This window comes from Callithrix jacchus, chromosome 18 (assembly GCF_049354715.1).
Source record: "Callithrix jacchus isolate 240 chromosome 18, calJac240_pri, whole genome shotgun sequence".
Lineage (NCBI taxonomy): Eukaryota > Metazoa > Chordata > Mammalia > Primates > Cebidae > Callithrix > Callithrix jacchus.
The window spans coordinates 42,005,095-42,017,487 of NC_133519.1; the positions used below are offsets into that span (position 1 = coordinate 42,005,095).

The 12,393-nt window shown below is 39.7% G+C and overlaps 1 protein-coding gene across 5 annotated transcripts in view; it reads left to right on the plus strand.

Annotated features, from left to right (window-relative positions):
- Positions 1-12,393, plus strand: part of RGL1 (ral guanine nucleotide dissociation stimulator like 1) — a 303,693-nt gene that overhangs the window by 195,772 nt on the left and 95,528 nt on the right. The window contains exon 1 of one of the 5 annotated variants that reach the window (XM_078355110.1): positions 3,198-3,404. The exons of the other annotated variants lie outside the window; for them this stretch is intronic. Within the exon in view, the coding sequence (XP_078211236.1) occupies positions 3,402-3,404 (3 nt within the window). The 5' untranslated portion in view covers positions 3,198-3,401. Of the gene's footprint in view, positions 1-3,197; positions 3,405-12,393 lie in introns of those variants that run through there. 5 annotated transcript variants of the gene reach the window in all.

A 12,393-nucleotide genomic window follows, 5' to 3' on the forward strand; every position in this document is an offset into this window, starting at 1 on the left:
GGGATCCCCCAAGCGTCGAAAGATCTTTTTCTTCTCTCTCAAGATACTTGAACCCCATCATTCATTCCCTGTTCTTTTGTGCCTGTACTCAGCTGACTTATGGAGCTAAATGACCCTTGTATTCAGAGCTGTAAGTGAAAATTAAATCTCTCGTACAAAGATGCTTAATAAGTGATTTACTTAAGTGTTACTGACAAACACTGAATTCTCCTGAATCTACTGACTCTGTGTGTGGTGCTAGAGGAGAAGGGACTCTTTGTATACTGACTCAAGGCACGTGGATAACACTCATTTTTGTGCAAAGCAATGATACTGTGACCAGTTGATCCTCAGGAACCAGCTTTCAGACAACATACTGTTAAGAGTGTCCTGGAGGGACCTGCTGCTGTTTTGTTCCCACAGAAGTGTTTCTCAGGGACCTAAAGTTGATTTAAGAGTTTCTTCATGAACATTCTTGGGTTAGAGTTGGAGGATTATGATATTCTTTACAGAAATGACTTCCTATTCAATGTTGATCTAGACAACCCACAAATGAGATGTCTGCTCGAGGGATAAAGGCTTGTAAAACTTTACGTGACTGGGATGAAAAGGGCTGATGATAGCAGCTCTGATTTCAGTGCCCAGCCCCAACCCGGACTCACTATTATGCAGCTTGTTACAGCCACGAGGATGATGATCCTCTTCTCAGCGGCAAAAGATGTTTTAAAAGGTTTCCTTCCATCTGGACCTCCAGACATAACCTCTGTGGTTATGTCTCCATGAAAAGAACTGGTCCTGTTCTTAGTAGAGAATCTGGAGTTCTCGGTTTCGTCAGCCATAGTGAAGTTCAATTTATGTGCAGCTCTGTTGTCATTGTGTCACTGTAGTGGCATCGTATCTGCCTACTCTGCTTTTCTGTTCACTGGTTGACTGATGAATCTTACTTACCTTTCAAGTTGCAGCTCAAATGTCATCTTTACTCTTCTACTTTTCCCCACCTCTCTTCTGGATTAACTGTCTTTTTATCTGAGTTTCCTTAGCATTTTACCAAAAGCTGTGTTACAGCACTCATCATACTATTTTTTAAAAGTGTTTCTCTTTGCCCTATTCATGTCAGTGTTTCAAGGGGAGGGGCCATATTTAATTAACCATCATATTCCTGTAACCTGGGATGGTGTCGGAGACATAGTTAGTACTTGCTGAGCATCTTATAAATTGTTTGGCCTTATCTTTATTATAGAACATGTATCTTCAGTGACTTTTTTGGCATTTGCTAATATTGTAAATTCAATTTTTTGAAACAAAAGGAAACATGGAAGCAGCTAAATTGAACTTATATTTTATACTCCAAGTATTGATACAATAAAAAAAGAAACGGAGCTTTTCCCTCATCTTTGTCATCATTACTTGACCTGCACATTTCATGATTGTATGAAAAGTGACTTAGGTATGATGGTCACCTTTATAGATGGGATGACCTGGACTTTAGAGTTAATCCATATACTTCTTCTTCCTCTTTTTTTTTGAGACAGAGTTTTGCTGTTATTGCCCAGGCTTGGAGTGCAATGGTGCAATCTCGGCTCACTGCAACCTCTGCCTTCTGGGTTCAAGTGATTCTCCTGCCTCAGCCTCCCAAGTAGCTGGGATTACAGGCATGTGCCACCACACCCGGCTAATTTTGTATTTTTAGTAGAGATGGAGTTTCTCCATGTTGGTCAGGCTGGTGTCGAACACCTGACCTCAGGTGATCCACCTGCCTCGGCCTCCCAAAGTGCTGGGATTACAGGTGTGAACCACCATGCCTGGCCTAATCTGTATATTTCTTAGTAAAATACAGGTTTGAGTAATGGATTAAGGCTAGACCTCTGTGAACTCAGTTTCTACTTTGAATTCTGAAGTTATTCTACTTAGGGTTTTCATATATCTAACTGTATCTGATATCTGAGGCCTATAATTGGCTTCAAACCTGCATTGACCCAGTGTCAAGCCAATATGGCTTTGCCCTACATATCACATTTTTGTGAAGGCATCTGACGTATCTCCATGAACATAGTAATGAAGGTTATGCCCATTAATGATGAGGACTATTACTCTGAGATTTATGTTGTAGGCTTGTCTTATAGTGTACTTTCTGTGGTACACCTTACTAGTGCTCATGGGCAAAAACAGACTTAATAAGTGCCATAAATTACATAATATTTGGGTACACTTTTAAATTTTCATTAGTAAATCCCAGCTTCCTTGCTCTCTGGCCCGCCAACATTTTTCTTTATTCTGTGGTCTTACATTCTTAACTTTGAAATGTTTACTTCAGGCAGAATGTAAAGTTTATCCTGGAGGTTTTCAGAATTCTAGAATTTCAGAATTCTGTTCTTAAGTACTTTCATGTACACTGTCCCAACTGTAATTGGCTCCATTAAGTCAAGTGCTCTGACAGCTTCTGACCCTTCCTTCATGTTTCCTTGCCTTTTTTTTGCATTGGTGTTCAATGGCATAGATGTTTGCTTTAGAGAAGGATAGACTTTTTTTTTTTTAAAGCAATGCTATTCTTAAAAGAGTGATGAAGCAACGTTATACTTTTTTCTTTTTAAAGAGACAGGGTCTTGTTCTATTGCCCAGGCTGGAGTGCAGTGGTATGATCATAGTTCACTGCAGCTTTAAACTGCTGGGTTCAAAGGGTTCTCTTGCCTCAGCCTCCCTAGTGGCTGGGACTACAGGTGCACACTGCTATGCCTGGCTGATTTTTAAACTTTTTATAGATATGGAGGTCTTGCTATGTTGCCGAAGCTGGTCTTGAACTTCTAGCCTCAAGTGGTCCTCCCACCTTGGTCTCCTTAAAGTGCTGGGATTACAGGTGTGAGCCGCCATGACTAGCCCATTTGTCTAAAAAAAGAAGAAGAAAATCATATATAATTCTGCCATAATAACAGTTCTTTTGACTTTTACTTATTATCTTCCAATTTTGTTCACAGGCACACATTCTAATATAGTTGCAGTAATTCTCTATATTCAGTTTGTGATAGGCAAGAAATCTTTTTCAGAACAAATTCTCTGAATGTTGCTTTCTAGTTTGAATCGTTTGTGATGTTTGTCATGTTTTTCTGATGTCACAGAAAAAAGAATGTGTTTGGACTTTGTGTTTGAGGAATTTTAAGGTGATAATGCCTATTATTGGTTAACAAACCTCATTTCTGGTTTTTGCCCCCATGAAATTTCCCATCCTCTATCAGGGGTGTGGAGCTTGCATGAGGACCCTGATAGCACCATGTGAGATGAGGGCGTGTGACAAGTGTGAAATGTAATTCAGCTGGAGTGGGTGGCTGGGGTGGCTGGTGCTCTGCCCTTCGGCTTCCAGGCATCATTGCAGGTCTCTTGCTCTGGGAAATGTGGGTCCAGAACTCTCCAGGACTGTGCTGTTCAATATGGTAACTACTAGCCATATATGCCTATTAAGCAGTTGAAATATAGCCAGTCCTAATTGAAATGTTCTGTACTTGTAAAATCCACACCAAAAAATAATGTAAAATATCTCAGTAATTTCCTATAGTGATCACATATTGAAATAATAATATTGTGGGTATAATGGGTTAAATAAAGTCTATTAAAATTAATTTTACAGCTGGGCGGGGTAGCTCATGCCTGTAATCCCAGCACTTTGGGAGGCCGAGGTGGGTGGATCACCTGAGGTCAGGAGTTCGAGACCAGTCTTGCCAACATGATGAAATGCTGTCTCTACTAAAAATGCAGAAGTTAGCTGGGCATGGTGGTGGGCGCCTGTAATCTCAGCTATTCAGGAGGGTGAGGCATAGGAATTGCTTGAACCTGGGAGGCAGAGGTTGCAGTGGGCTAAGGTTGCACCACTGCACTCCAGCTTGGGTAACAAGAGTGAAACTCTGTCTCCAAAAAAAATTAATTTTACGTTTTTCTTTTCAAGGTTTTAAATTTGGCAACTAACAGATTTAAAATTGCCTGTGGCTAGCTATATATTTCTATTAGATAATGTTGTTCTCAGGCCTTACTTTTCAAAATGCAGCTTATTGTTTATTTATGGGTTCTGAATTCAACTAGGTAGACTAAAAATCAGTATTTTAAAATTAGAACAGAATGCAATAGAAAATATCAGAATGTTATTATTGTAAAACTTTTTGGTTTATGTATGTGCATGTGTGGACTGAATCATGTAAAATGCACTTTTTTCTTTTTACTATGAATCATGGCTAAAAAGTTTGAAGATTAGTAATCTGGGGTGGTCCATCTTAATCTGAAGCATTACCAGGAGGCCTGGTCTGCTCTGTAAGAGGGCAGGTTGGTACCAGGAACGCCTCCTGGATTTTAGGTCTGGTTGGTAAAAGCTCTTCTGGGGCTCTTCAGCCAAACTAGACCCTGCAGGAAAGTAAACCTTAACATGAGTGCTCATCCTGAAAGCAGTAGCCACTCAAGAGACTTCCAGAGTGAAGGGTGAACTGAGGATAGCTGGAGTTCTCTCTCCTGAAGGCTGGACCCGTTTGCTCAGCCCTAAAACGTCCCTGGAGTCCAAGAACGACTTTTGCCTGATTACTTGCTTCTCAGAGAGTTTTTCAAAATGATTTCACTCTTTCTAAGAACAGGGTGATTTCCTACTGACCTTAGAGCCAAGATGAATTGGACAGGGTTCCCTGTGACCCTCAGATCCTCTCTGCATCATATCCTGTTGAAATCAGAAGAGGTTGTATTCTAATCTGGGAATACACCAGTCTTCTTCCTGCCTGACAGAAAACACGTCCTTAAAGTACAAAAGATGGAGGAGTAGTCACCAGCGCTGTGCTTTTGGCTGGGTTCTAAATAAATGACACTGTAAGCCACAGAGAGAAGGGAGAAAAGGCTCCAAAAACGAAGTTTATGGGGTTACATGGGCCTCGTATTTACTCTGACAGTTGTAAAAATTCTTTTGGGCTGACCCATTTTTCTTTTCTTAATTAAAAAAAAAAGTCTGGCAGGCAAGAGGAAGAAATGTAAACCATGTGACTAATGCTTCAGCTTTTTCTCCTGGAGCCAGATTCTTTAAAAATTATACCTTAGACATGTTTGACTTTTTAAAAACAATTGCCCACAAAAGCCACCAAACATTTTTTTGCTGAAACTTGTAGACTTAGATGGCATTCATTTTCAGGAAGGAATCCAAAAGTACAACATTTAGGAGTTACCGAACCAAAATCTCCTTTGGAGACTTTGCCCTGGTGAATTAGATTACCCTAGGAATTGGCAGAGGAACAGGCAGCCTTTTGCCTCTACTTTGCTTGAGTATTTCCAGTCCTGTTGGTCACCACCCAAAATTTTTGAGGGAGTTAGACTAAAGGATCATCAAGGTCCTTTGTGGATGAAAAGTACTGTGACTCCCATGACGGACTGACATGGCAGTCAGGAGCTGTGTTTATGCTGACCTCTTGTTTTATACTTATTGCAGACAATTTGTTTGTTCGCTCGTTTACTCAAATTTGAGCACTTACTATGTGCCGAATGTCGTTGGGCTTTGTAGGAAAATCGTAAGATTTTAGAGCACTTACCATAGTAGATTTGAAGGCCTCTGAAGTCAAGTTCCAGTCTCCCTTTTCGGTGTGATTTCCTGTCTCACCTTTGCAGCTCCACACTTTAGCTAAATGGGCTATTTTCCTGTTAATGAGTCTTTTCTCTCACTGTTGCTAATGTCTAAAATGTCCTCCTTTTCCTGAATTCCCTTTCTCTTTAAATCCCCAGGCATCACTCAAATTCTAGCTCAAATGCTACTTCTGTGAGTCCTTTTCTGGTTTCTCAAAAGGTAGTAAATGATTCTTCTCTGAAGCCAAAGCACTCTGTACTTCTTTTATAACACCACACATAATGTTCTATTAGATTGAACTGTATGAAATCACCGTTTTTATAAGTTAAAAATGGTTAAATATTGGCAGTTTCAGACAGTTCTACCTAATATTAACTGTGTTATTCTGTGTACCTTAAATTAGGTCTCTAAAAATTTATTACCCGCAGACTTATAGTCAGAAATATTCTTTGGTCTTTTCTTAAAAAACGTGAGAGATTATTAAACTAAATTTTATAAACTCTTTGCTTGGAAGTTTCATTAAAAAATAAATATAGAAAATATAATAAATAATATAAATTTACTTTAATTTTGTTAGTCTTAGCTAATCATCTGAAATATTGATTCAGTAACCCAATGTATTAGCTGTAACTTTCAGTGTAGTTTAATAAGGTTCTGTATAATTATCTACGCTATGTATTAAAATGATTTGCTTGGCATGGCTAAAGATAAAGCTCTGCAATGCGTTGCTGGAGACATTCCCACTCCCAGCAATACTTACCAGTTAACATTTTTTTTCACCATTCACCATTCAGCATTCCATGGCATCTGACTTGGATACATATCTAGCCAACTCTACAATTACTCAACTTACTGAGTTCCTACAGAGATCTAAGGAGAGGGATGGTTCTTTGAAGTCAATGAATAGATGTCTGTAGCATTCCATGTTACCTGTATAGAATTAGAAAAGGATGGAAAGTTAGTTTGATATGATTTTCTTTTTTAATTTAGAGACAGTCTTGCTCTGTCCCACAAGCTTGAATGCAATATAATCATAGTTCACTGCAACCTCAAACTTCTGGGCTCAAGAGATCCTCCTATCTCAGCCTCCTGGATAGCTAGGCCTATGCCACCACACCTCGCTAATTCTTTTTTAATTTTTTTTAGAGATGGGCCTCACTGTGTTGCCCAGGCTTGTCTCAAACTCCTGGGCTCGAGGAGTTTGATCCTTCTGCTTTGGCCTCTCAAGGTGTTGGGATTGTGGGCATGAGCTACCATGCCTGGCCAGTTTTGTTTTTCTCAGTGATTTTATGTTAGTTCCTAGTGATCATTGCTTATAAACCAAATCTGGGATTTTGGCAACAGTTGTTGGCAGAACTACCAGCCCATTGTTTTCAGTTTACCTTAATTCCTGCCTAAAAATTGGTATACTTTCTTGTCACACCCTTTAGACAAAAGAAGATTCCACTCATCACATCTGCCGCTCCTTTTAGTGCCCTTCCAGGTTATTTATCCATCCCTGGAGACATGAAATCACTCAAAGGGCTAAGTGCTTTCTTACTATCACCTTCTTTATCTTGGGCTTTAGTTTCCTCTTCACCATGTTGGTCCTGCCCTTTCCAGTTTGAAGATCATTTTCCTCAATAGGGAGGATAGAAGCAAAAGAGGAGTGAAGAAGTTGTGCTTTTTCTCTGTTATCAGTGAACACTGCCCCACCTATCAGCAACCACTCCCTTCCTATTTTTTGCTACTAGAACAGCTGAAAAAAGGCATTTTACTTGACCTTAACAATTTTGACAAGGCTCAGTTCATTATGACCATTCGCTTTCATGTTGCCATGTTTTATAAATATGTGCTACCCTAACTAGATGTACAGCTTTGAGTATGGGACCTGCTTTCTATCTTTTATAATTTGGAAAACCTGAACAACCACCTTGATCTCTTTAGATGCCTTTTTCCATTGCACATTTTAAATATTTGTCTCCCCTTTCTTGAAGCCTCCTCCCTGTTAAAGAAGGTTTATATAATAATGCTTTCCTAATGTTTGCGATACGTGTCTGACACCTCTGAAAGAACATCATCACTCTCCGCCAATGTTTCTGTATATCCTGCAGTAACCATTTTTCATAACTGAGCATATAATTATGTCTGGACTAACAGTTATTTTTATTCCTCTATCAGCAGAGTAGATAAAAACCTAGAAGAAAACACTGGTAGCTATTGGTGAGTGCTTATACACTGAGAGTGAGGAGTCAAAGATAATTCCAAGACTTTTGGTGTATTTGAACAAAAAGAACAGTGGTATCATTAGTAGCAACAGGGATTCTGGGAAGAACTTCTTTGTGATGCTGGTATGAGGGTAGTGATAAAATTATTTGAATTTTAGACATATCATGCTAGAAGCGTTTCTGGATTAGAAGAGACTTCAGGTTAGAGGAGTACATTTGGGTATAATTTACACATAGGTGATACTTTAAGCGATAAGAAAGAATGATAAACAAAAGACTATTGCAGGCCAAGTGTGGGTAATGTCGTGTTCAGGGGACCAAAAGATAGAGAGTAGTTATCCTAGGAGTCAGAAAAGCATATCTAGGGAGGTAGAAGCAGTAACAGGCTAATTCATTGTCATAGACTTTAGGGGAGGCCAAAGTTTTAAGTACATAGGCTTAGACTCTTATGTATTCTAAAACCAAGTAGGGTCCCCTCACTTTTGGTCATTTCAGCTTTCCAAAGCATATTTTAAAACTGAACATTAATAAGAAAGTTCTCTGAGTTACCCAAATAGCTCTCATTCCATAGGAAAGGCCAGGAGGCTATCATTCTTAATGCGTATCATGTCAATTCTTAATGCATAAAAAAGTTGGTTGTTTATATAAAGTCATAATGAAGTTCCTTGTTCCACTTGAGTAGAAGTAGCAGATCTTAAGAAGGTGGGGTTTTAGAAGCAGACACACTCATAGCAACAAAAACTGACAATCACAGTGGAAGCCTATGTTCAAATGTCACCTTCTTGGTAAACATTGGTAAGGCCTTCTCTAATCACTCATATAAATTGCAGCCATGAAGGCTGGATGCGGAGGCTCACACCTGTAATCCCAGCACTTTGGGAGGCTGAGGTGGGAGGATTGCTTGAGCCCAGGAGTATGACACCAGCCTTGGCAAAATATTGAGATCCTGTCTCTTATTTTTTAAATAAATAAATAAATTGCAACTCTCCCGGGCCCTGGAACTCCTATCCTCCATTTCAGCTTTACTTCCTCCTTAATGCCACCATCTAATATTCCCTTTTATTTGTTCATTTGTTTCTTTTTTATTGATTGATTGATTGCTGCTTCCTCCATTAGAATGCAAGTTCCACGAAGACATGGGTTTTGGTTATTCTTTCCCTGCTGCTGTGTTCCCAAAGTCTAGAACAGCACCTAGCTGATGGAAGACGCATGAATATTTGTGGAATAAATGCATGTAAGAAGGAGATGATGATTAAATACTAGGCATAAAAATTAGAAAAGTGGATAGGTATATAAGGTCTCTTAGTTTTGGAATAAGCACGTCTGTTTATGTCAGTTTCTCTAGGGGCACACCCTACAGTTCCTTGTGGCATTGATGGCCTACTGAGCTGTAAATGAAAGGTTAAACCACGCTCCAGATGTTCTGCTTTTGAAGGCAGAAAAAGGACATATTTCAGTAACATTTTAATCAAATAAATGAAGCTTTTAGAATGCTGATGTTTAAAGGGTCCCTCTTTGGGAAAATAAGCCCTATATTGAGCACTAAATTCTGCCATGAATGACCATTGTATTTAAATGTACCTTTTTTTTTGAGACGAGTCTCACTCTGTTGCCCAGGCTGCAGTGCAGTGGCATGATCTTGGCTCACTGCAATCTCCACTTCTCAGGCTCAGGCAATTCTTGTGCCTCAGCCTCCCAAATAGCTGGGATTTCAGGCATGCACCACCACACCCAGCTAATTTTTGTATTTTTAGTAGAGACAGGGTTTTGCCATGTTGGCCAGTCTGGTCTTGAACTACTAGCCTCAAGTGATTCACCCGCCTTCACCTCCCAAAGTGTTAGGATTACAGGCGTAAGCCACATCTGGCCGTGTAACAGTTTCTTAAAATTCGATTTTTCCTTGACCTCATTGACACGTTGGGCAACTTTCTTACGGGTCCACTGGAAGGAAATGTTAAAGATTTTGCCTCCTTTCTTCCCAGTCTCAGAGACCTTTAACCCAAAGGTGTGGAATTAGATGTTGGAGCTACAGAGAAATATATGGCAGCTAAACTTAAAATTTATTAGACTGGAATCGCTCCCACTGGTTTTGCTTTCATAGACTGTGGCTTTATTGTAGGACACCAGTGGCCTGTTTGTGCCTCTCATGTCTTTTTTGGCAAAATGAATGAGTAAATGCTTCAAAATGACTGTGAGGTGCCTGTCAAGTCACATAAGTAGATTTGAAAAATGCTGTATTTCAATAAAGGTATAGCTGCAAAGCACAGCTCTTCAGTACAATAGACTTAACCTGGCCTTGTACACATTTTATCCTTTTCCACAGTTGCCTCTTAGTTCTGAAAACATTTTTTTCTTATTCCCTCTCTTTCGTTATTTACATTGGATACCACAGTTGTGTGCACGATTTCCCTGGCTCAATATAATATAGGTTTTTGAACTTTGCAATCTATGGTAATGACTGAGGAAAACTTTTGAATGTGAAGGGAAAGTCTCCCCACTTTAATTAGAATGACGAAGCAGTATGGAGTTATGTAATAGGTATTCATGCAGCTCCATTGGTTACATAATATAATGGTCACTCCCAACAGATACTTAAATCCATTTCACATCCAGGACCATTGTGTCCACTTGCAGAGACAGTGCTTTCTTTGTTTTCACCGAATAAATAGCTAGTGATTATTAGCTTAGCTTTTAAGTTAAATCGCATTCCTGGAAAGGGAAGTGTTGTAACTTTTTTTTTAATAGGAGAGGAGAATGCATTTTTGAAAATCCAAACATACAATTACTGCCAGTGACATGACCATTACAAGAGAAACCTGTGTTTTATTTAATTTAGACAGTTATAATTTCCCAGTCATGTGATCTCTATCCTGTTAATATGCAATCTAAATATTTGTCTTCAAATGGTTTCAGTTACATGGAACAGCCATGATTTCATTGGCCTACAATAATGTCTTTTCCCTTCCAGCACCCCATAAATGGAATTTTGACCTATAGCTGAGTAGGGGACCTGAGTTTGTGATTCATTCATAGCATCTGACATGGCGTAGGTCCTTACTACTTAGCATGTGTGGAGTGAGGGTAGAGGGCAGCACATGGGAACATCTTCAGTGAGTAAATGGAGGACCTGACCTACTCGGCCATGTGGCACTGCTCCTTCCATGAGGCTTTGGAGTCTGAGGGATCTGGGTTTGACTCTCGCCTCTGTCAGTTACTAGTAATGTGACCAGGTAGTTTACTTGTCCCGTTTGAGCCTCAGTGTCCTCATCTATAAACTGGGATTATCGTGAGGATCATATGAGATTGTGTATATAAAAGGGCCTTGAATATTAAACACAACCAAAGATAATAATTCCCAATCTGAAATTTGCTAGTCAAAAAGGAACTTGTAACACTGATTGACGTCTGTATTCATTTCCTTTGATCTGCTGCAGTCAAGAACAAGTGAAAGCAAGCGTATACTTCTACTTGGAATAAAACTGGTATTGGTCAATGACTATGGAAAAAGAATAAAATTGGGCCCTTTTTATGGGTGAGGAAGAGAGTTGGAGAGGAGAGTGATAACACCGTGCTCAGTAGAAGCAGATGACTTTACTTCAGTCATGGTTTATTTCATTTTGTCATCACTGCAACTTCTCTAGTATTGTTACCATGGTCCTTAATCATCAATGTTTGTTATAATAACCGGGATTGAATGCACCTTTTTCAGTTATAGGGATTTGGATTTAGGAAGTTGGAGGTGGAGCCCATGAATCTACCTTTAACAAGTACCCGAGGTGCTTCTGATGAAAGTGGATCAGCCAGGCATGGTGGCTCACACCTATAATCCCAGAACTTTGGGAGGCTAAGGCAGGTGGATGGCTTGAGCCCAGGAGTTTGAGACCATCCTGTGCTATACAGTGAGACCCTGTCTCTACATAAAAATTTTAAAAATTTAGCTGGGCATGGTGGCATATACCTTTAGTCCCAGCTACTCAGGAGGCTGAGATGAGAGGATCGCTTGAGCCTGAGAGGCAGAGGTTGCATGAACCATGATCGTGCTGTGCACTGCAGTCTAGGCGACAGAACAAGACCCTGTTTAAAAAAAAGAAGTGGATCACAGTCCACCTTTAGGCAATTTGCTCCCATCACTGTTGCTTTCTCCAGTAGTTTTCTAAGTGAATATTTTCTTTTTTTCACATAGTTCATTCTTCATATAAACTCATTTCATCATGATATACTCACATTTATGCTCACATTTCATCCTGATATACCCACCTGCTTAAAACCCTTTAACAGCTTCACAGTGAGTTTAGGTTGAATATGAAAGTTCTTCTGGCTGAGCTGCCGCCACTCTCCCTTGTTCAACTCTCCTTTGGCTACATCAACTTTTCATCCTTCTTTTATTCCAAGTTACTTCAGGGCATCTGCACATGCTGTTTCCTCCCCTGAAACATCCTCTCTCTCACCATTTACCTGGTGTACACCTGCTCATTATTCCCATCTGTTTCCTCAGTGAAATTTCTCTTATCTCAAAGACAAAACCTGATCCCCTCATCTTATGTGTTTAAGCAGCTTTTTATAGGGAGCAATGATTTCTACTGCCATTAGACAATTGATTGTTAAATTATCTTCTCTGCTTGAATATTGGCT